Source organism: Anolis sagrei, chromosome X (assembly GCF_037176765.1).
Source record: "Anolis sagrei isolate rAnoSag1 chromosome X, rAnoSag1.mat, whole genome shotgun sequence".
NCBI lineage: Eukaryota > Metazoa > Chordata > Lepidosauria > Squamata > Dactyloidae > Anolis > Anolis sagrei.
This window is the reverse complement of record NC_090034.1, coordinates 92,005,172-92,012,884: the sequence shown is the minus strand read 5'-3', so window position 1 is coordinate 92,012,884 and position 7,713 is coordinate 92,005,172. Positions and strand designations below refer to the sequence as shown.

General features: G+C 42.2%; 1 protein-coding gene across 1 annotated transcript; it reads right to left on the bottom strand.

Moving 5' to 3' along the window:
• Window positions 1-1,160: 1,160 nt before the first annotated feature.
• Window positions 1,161-7,303, bottom strand: LOC137094743 (epithelial membrane protein 2-like). Its single transcript, XM_067460770.1, has 4 exons — window positions 7,208-7,303; window positions 4,764-4,960; window positions 3,560-3,706; window positions 1,161-1,366 (listed from the first exon to the last, which is right to left on the bottom strand). The coding sequence occupies exons 2-4, from the start codon at window positions 4,924-4,926 to the stop codon at window positions 1,161-1,163; spliced, it is 516 nt and encodes a 171-aa protein (XP_067316871.1). The 5' UTR covers window positions 4,927-4,960; window positions 7,208-7,303.
• Window positions 7,304-7,713: the final 410 nt, after the last annotated feature.

The window sequence follows — 7,713 nt, the reverse complement described above, 5'->3', positions numbered from 1 at the left end:
TCGATAAAATCAGAATCCAGACTCATTATCCTTATTCCGTGTTCCAATAATTGATTGCACTGCCTAGTCAAATGCCTGTTCGAAAAGCCAGGTCTTCAATTTCCTCCGGAATGCCAACAGGGAGGGGGCCGATCTGATCTCTGTAGGTAGGGTGTTCCACAGCCAAGGGGCCACCACTGAAAAGGCCCTGTCTCTCGTCCCCGCCAGGCGCGCTTGTGAAGCTGGTGGGATCGAGAGAAGGGCCTCCCCAGACGATCTTAATGTCCTAACTGGTTCATAGGAGGAGATGCGTTCGGACAGGTAGATCGGGCCCAAAACCATTTAGGGCTTTAAAGGCTGAAGCCAGAACTTGAATTGTGCCCGGTAGCAAATTGGCAGCCAGTGGAGCTGGCGCAACAGAGGAGTTGTATGCTCCCTGAGTGCCGCTCCTGTTCGCATCCTGGCTGTTGATCGTTGGACCATTTGGAGCTTCCGAGCAGTTTTCAGAGGCAACCCCACGTAGAGAGCGTTGCGGTAGTCTATACGGGATGTTACTAGAGCGTGGACTACCGTGGCCAAGTACTCATTTTGATGCAAAACACCTTTTCCTCTGACATAAGTGTTGTAAAAAGACAGATCACACAAAATCTCCTAATCATTGTATTTGCAAAATTTCAAAACAAACTTTGTGAAAAGAATTACACCAAGGTCTGATTCAGAAGCTAGCAATTAACTAGTTACAAAAAAAGAATTCCTTCCTAAAATACAGGTATGTATGTGTATGATGGAGAAGAGAAAAGGGGTGGAGATGACAGCAGAACCAGATCTCTTCCATCAAAGTCCAAATCCATTCAACATTTGTTTTTACACCGGGTTGCCTTTTATAAATAATGGCTTGCTCCAAGTTCAGCTTACATGCTGTGTCTGTGCTCCATTGTACTTGTCTAACTCCAAAAATCATGATCTTGAAAGGAAGCACAGATTTTTCTGCATGTTCATTCTGTTGTCACACTTTGTAATGCAAATGCAACACCACCTGCCAAAAAAGAAACGTTTGGGTGAGATGCTGCTTTCTGTGCTGCTGGATTTTTCAGCCCAGAATCAGACTGAAATATGGACCAACAGCAACCTAAGTGGTGCACTACTATGAGGGCTCCCTTTATGATATGGTTATGCCAGTCTTATGGATCAGCCTTCAGAATTATATCAAGAAAGAACAATGTTTGAATATGTATGAATCCTTCCCACTCTATTACATACTTACCAGTAAGAAGGAAGAAAGGAAAGGAGGCCCAGCCCAAGCCAAATGACCATCCATACCAAGAAGATGTACCATTCACAGTTGTGGCAGCTGTGAAGACAGACATGGCAATCAAAGCACAAGTACCTGGGGATCAAAAAGAGAATGTCAGCCGATGGATCCTTTGGAATACAGGAGTTAAATCTTTGTGAGTTGGGGCCCCCAGGTGATCTTGGTGAGCTTCACTCCCCTCCCCAATCTTTTTTTTTTTTGCCTCTAATTGCCCCCTGAATGTTATCTTGGAGACAAGGAAGGATTTTTACATTTTGGGTTCCCTTGGCACAAAAACGGCCCTTTCTATAATAGAAACTTTGAAATTTTACAAAACACCCTCTCCTAAATATACATTGAACCAAGGAGCCAAAATGTGGCAGATGTTGGAGTTCGGCCTGTGATTGTGTTTCAGGATCAGGGTGCTTTGGATGTGGGGAATGATGTTAATGAGGTTCAAGATACGTTTCAAGATGGCAATGGTTTGGTCAGTGATATTGATGCAGAGAACGATCAGGAGATCCCTGTAGTTTCCCATGAGAATGTCCCTGAGGGGTGTGGGGATGATGGTGTGCTTTCTGAAATTTTCCAGAGTTCTCATGAGAGAGAACATGAAAATAGTTCGGCACCTGGCCCAGCTGCAAAAATTAATGAGCAAGTAGATAACGAGCCAAGAGACAGATGAGAAGAGATAACTCAAAACAGGAGAGCTGTGCAATGGCTTCGGTGCTCTGCCAGGCTTCGACAGAAAACAATAACAAAGCCTCGATTAAAGAGAAACCAATTTCTGACCACTAGTGACTAGGCCTGGGTAACAACGGAAAAAATTGTTTCTAAAATCGATTCGTTTTTTGGGGGTTTTTGCGTTTCGTTATTTAAAATAATTACAAAATTTTCCTTTTAAAAAGTTTGATATTTACGAAATTTCGTAAATGTGAAAAAAATTACAAAACATTAACGAATCGATTTCCGAAACAATAACGAATCGATTCGTTAATGGTGGATGCAACCGCGAAATACGCTAAAAAACCTCCAAAAACTTCTGAAGCTTCCCTCTCCCTCTGTTGTTGACTGTTGGTGTGATATTATAATTTTTTTTCACTAATTAAACAAAAAACTTGCCCCAGATATGCGGAAATAATAACGAAACGACCTCGGAACAATAACGAAACGAATACAATAACGAAATACGAAGCATTTACAAAACGTGTTTAAAAATTCGTTTTTTTAAAAAATTGCTCCAGAATGGTTCGTTATCGTTTTGTAATTGAAAAAAATAACGAATTATTAACGAATTACGAATTAACGAAAGAAACCGCCCAGCCCTACTAGTGACCTAGCTAACAAGGGGATAAAAATCTCATGGGATGTGTAGTCAGATGAAGCATAGTTTAGAATCACGCCAAGTTCACATCCTTGTTTTCATGGAAGCCTTGCTTTGAAAATTCATGCTATTTCTTGTTTCATGGTTTTGATTCCTGGATTTCATGATTGCTTATCCAAGCCTTGGATCAATATATTCCTGATTTTCTGGATTGTATTAGAGTTGTATGGACTTTGCTTTTATAACTTTGCTGAAATCTACCTTGGACTAATTTGTTCCTGCTTATCTTCTTACCTAGTTGGATTTACCTATTTCCTTAAAGTGCTTGTTTACTTTGCTGTTTTTTACTTATCTTCAATAAAATGATTGTTTTTCCTATTCAACAGGTGGTGTTTAAAGTCAGAGGATTATTCCTGTGCTGAAGTGTGACAGCAGAATTGCCTCATACCCCACTTTGATCAGTGGTTCTCAACGTGTGGGTCTCGAGATGTTTTGGTCTACAACTCCCAGAAATCCTAGCCAGTTAACCGGCTGTTAGGGTTCTGGGAGTTGAAGGCCAAAACATCTGGAGACCCACAAGTTGAGAACCACTGCCTTGCATTCTAGACATCTAACTTGTTGAAGACCTTCAGGAGATGTGACTACTTGCTCCAGAGTGACCTCCTCCACAGTGGGAAGTTAATTCACCTCTCTTATGCTTTCTACATTTCTGATCATTGTTCAGGAACCATTTCATTCATGTCCTCTGCTTCACTAATTGTTTCCTCATGTAGATGAAATAAGAGAGATAAGAGCACTCCCACACCACCTCTAGATATAGAATTGGTGCAAAATCCTTTCAGCTCCTGTATACGAGCATACAATCTGGGTACTTTAGAATTGTTGGACATGGCATATGACTTGATCTTTTGAAAACTGAAGAGCTGCATGTGATTATGAAACAGGAATATATTGCCCCATCCTACCTGCTGCAAAGCTGACAATCGCTGACACCTTGGCCAGGGAGATGGAGCCAAGACGGGACTTATAAAAGGTGAAACAAAGTCCAAAGAAAGAGACAGCACCGGCGATCATGCCAAGCAACATGAAAGCCCGGGTAGCCTCAAATGAACCTACAAAGAATCAGAAGAAGAAGTAAGAAGAGGACTGGGCAATGGTACAACTGAGAACTGATATGATACTACCATCATGTATTAAAATGCCACCAATCCTATGCATACCTTTCCCCTCACATCCCATTTTATCACAGTTGGTCTGATAAGACAGGGTTTTCCCAGGTGGCGCAATGGGTTAAAGCACTGAACTGCTGAACTTGCAGAACCAAAGGTCACAGGTTCGAATACAGGGAGAGGCATGAGTCCCTGCTATTAGCCCCAGCTTCTGCCAACCTAGCAGTTCAAAAACATGCAATTGTGAGTAGATCAATAGGTACCACTTTGGCGGGAAGGTAAAGGCGTTCCATGCAGTCATGTTGGCAACATGACCTTGGAGGTGTCTACTGACAATGCTGGCACTTCGGCCTAGAAATGGAGATGAGCACCACCACCCCACCCCCAGAGTCAGACATGACAGGACTTAATGTCATGTTGTGTGCCTTCAAGTTGTTTCAGATTTGTTGTTGTTGTTGTTCATTCGTTCAGTCATCTCTGACTCTTCGTGACCTCATGGACCAGCCCATGCCAGAGCTCCCTGTCGGCCGTCACCACCCCCAGCTCCTTCAAGGTCAGTCCAGTCACTTCAAGGATGCCATCCATCCATCTTGCCCTTGGTCAGCCCCTATTCCTTTTTCCTTCCACTTTCCCCAGCATAATTGTCTTCTCTAGGCTTTCCTGTCTCCTCATGATGTTTCAGATTTAGGGTAACCCTAAGTCTAAAGCTTAGGATAGGGGCCGTATAAATAATCTGGGAGGGCTGCATCCAACTCATAGGTCTTAATTTGGGAACTCCTGCACATAGCAAAAACATTTAGGGTACAAGCTGGCAAAGGCTTCAGCCACTGGGGGTTCTGGGATGTGTAATGCATTTGCATCACCTCTGAAGGAAACACTTAAGAAGCCAAAAAATAAAATCCTCTGTCACATGAACTGCTGCAAATCTATTGAAAAAAGTACGGTGCTTCTGAGCATACCACCACTACTCCTCCAGTTCCAAAGCCAGGAGAAAACTTACTTGATCCTGACGAAAGTTTAAAACACCCAAGAGAGTTGCAGAGATTCCACAGGCCAAAGTTGGAACCAATTAGTTCCACCCAGTTGTTCGAGCCCAGAGAAATGAGGAGCAACAGGAGACTGACAAAAGAAAGAAGCACTGCACAGATCTGCAGGACATGCATTGTGTGAAGACTTATCAGATGAACCAAAATGAACCTGGAGAAAGAGAATGTTAATATTATTTCATATCACTTAGATTCTCTGACTAGACATCTCCTTTCCTATGCACCACTTTCCAACCCCCTATTTTGGAGCGTTCAGAAATATATGAAAATGGGTTTTTTTTAAGTGTCTTCAAGTTTCAGGTGCTTTGAGGAGAACAATTCACAGTTTGAGATCTATTCTGTACAAAATTGATAAATTAGTTTTGCACAGAAAAAGTGTCTCCTGAATAACAACCACAACCACAATTTCTTACAGACAATATGTCCTGTATAGAAAATTCTGTTTTATGTTCAAACATACCACATGTCTATGTAGCTGAAAATTATGTCCTAAACGTAAGGGGATGGAAATTGTTAAAATTAATTGTTGCCTAGAAAACCCTATATGGTTCCGGCCCAGCTTACTTGTCCAAACATATCTCCTGCTATGATCCACCTTGGAGTTTACGATTGTCAGGGGAGGCCCTGCTCTCGATCCCACCACCCTCGCAAGCGTGGTTCGCGGGGATGAGGGACAGGGCCTTCTCAGTGGTGGCCCCCACCTATGGAACACACTCCCCAGCGGAATTAGGTCAACTTCCTCACTCCTCCCCTTTAGGTCCGGGACCAAGCATTTGGGCGGCTGACCGAGCAGTAATAGCAATTGACTGATGAGAATCAACCATGAATAGACATCGGACTGGAATTCTGGACTTTCATTTGGATTTGTGATTTGGGCCTGGCACTGTTTTAATCTTACAATTTTTAACGTTTTATTTGTAATATTTTAGTGTATATTTGTAATCCTGTTGTTCACCTCATTGTCAATTTGTTTTGTAATGTGATTGATGTTATTGTTGGCATCTAATGGCTGCCATTTGTAAGCCACCCTGAGTCCCTCTTTGTTGGTTGAGAAGGACAGTATAGAAAGGTTTGAAATAAATAAATAACCAAATAATTTTTCCTAGTTTCCAACAGACCTCACAACCCTTGAGGATGCCTGCCATAGATGCAAGTGAAACGTCAGGAGAGAATGCTTCTGGAACATGGCCATACAGCCTGGAAAACTCACAACAACCCAACTAACTAATGGACAAGAAAAGTGGGCATGTGCAGATTTGAGACTAATAGGGCAGGACAGGGCTAGTGCAAAATAAACTGTAAGGTGGGGGGCTGGGGATAAAATGCTGGAGATCCTACCAATGGGTGAGGGCTAGGCACACTTGTTCATAGTTGAATAATTATTCGAAGGCATCCAAGTCTTCAGGTCTTTCCAAAAGGTGGACAAGGTGGGGGCTAATCTAATCTCCCTGGGGAGAGAGTTCTAGCACCTGGGGTACTATGAACTAAACCCTTCAAGTGAGAGCACAACATAAACCCCATCAACACTGGATACATTTCCTAGCATAAATGGCTTGGGTCCAGGCTATTTGTCTAATCACATCCCCCTATATAGACCATCTCATGCACTGCGGTCAGTAGAAGAGGCCCTGGTCTCGGTCCCACCCACATCTCAAGCATGGCTGGTGGGAATGAGAGGGGGGGGGGGGCTTCTCCGTAATTGCTCTCCGTCTCTGGAACTCCCTCCCTAAAGAAATAAAAACATCCCCCACCCTCTTCTCCTTTAAGAAACTTTTGAAAACACACTTACGCACTTTAGCGTATAGAGAAGAGGAGGACTAAGACAGTAATCCACCGGAACACTGGCTAATCCATTTGCACTATATGACGGCTACAATACATTTTAAATAAACACCTGTATTAGCCATTTCTAATACAATTTATGTTAACTGCTTTTAATGATATAAAATTCCATTTCAATGTTTAATCTTTTTCATTATAAATTTACTGTTGTTATTGTGCATTGTTTTGTATTATTTCTGATATGTTTGTACTTCATAAGGCATTGAATGTTTGCCTGTTTCTGTGTGTAAACTGCCCTGGGTCCCTTCTGGGAGAGTGAACGATCTAGAAATAAAATTGTTGTTGTTGTTTTTGTTGTTGTTGTTATAAAATAAAATATCGGTTTTGCAAGACTTAGAACCCAAAGAAAAATGGAAAACCTTTTAAAACAAGACAAAAAGTACACATCTCCCTCCTTCTACACTCAGGTCTAGTGCAGAATTAAACAATTTTCTAAATTAGCCTCTAAGAAATCTCCCTTCATCTAATTCAGGTAGCATAAAAGAACATTAACCTTCAAGCTATTGGGAAAAGGCTACTTTTCTGTTCTATGGAAATCTATAGCTTATCTTCTTACCTGTTCCGAAACTGCCTCCTCCTGTCTTGTTGATGAAGGCAACACTCCGGAATAAATTCCAGGGACGCTTTGACTCTCCTACTTATGGGACGTATTTTCAGAGGGAGGGACAAGGTTGGCAGTCATATCGAAGCAAAAAAAAAAAGAAGTCAGTATTCTTCACCTAACTTTGTACTTTATTGAGATGACACACTTCCTTTTCTAACCGCTAAACAGTTATTATGCAACTCTCAAGGTGTTTCACATCCCTCTTCCATTTTGTTCTTGCATGGACGTGTACGTTCACATGAGAGAAAGGAAGGCAGGGAGATGGAATTGAAAGAAGAGTGTTTCCTTGTTCAAAATCTTTCTTAGTGGCGCAGCCCCTATTCCTGTCCCATGCAACACAGTGAATCGCAATGCTCTCTGGACCATCCTCCAAAAAATCAGGTGCCCTAACAAATTTGTGAACATCCTGCGGCTCCTCCATGATGACATGATGGCAACAGTTTTGGACAGCAATGGCT

Coding starts and splice junctions, on each gene's coding strand:
- LOC137094743 (XM_067460770.1), bottom strand. CDS start 4,926: ATGCATGTCCTGCAGATCTGTGCAGTGCTTCTTTCTTTTGTCAGTCTC. Junction 3,707..4,763: donor TAAACTTTCGTCAGGATCAA/GTAAGTTTTCTC, acceptor GATTCTTTGTAG/GTTCATTTGAGGCTACCCGG. Junction 1,367..3,559: donor GATTGTCAGCTTTGCAGCAG/GTAGGATGGGGC, acceptor TTTGATCCCCAG/GTACTTGTGCTTTGATTGCC.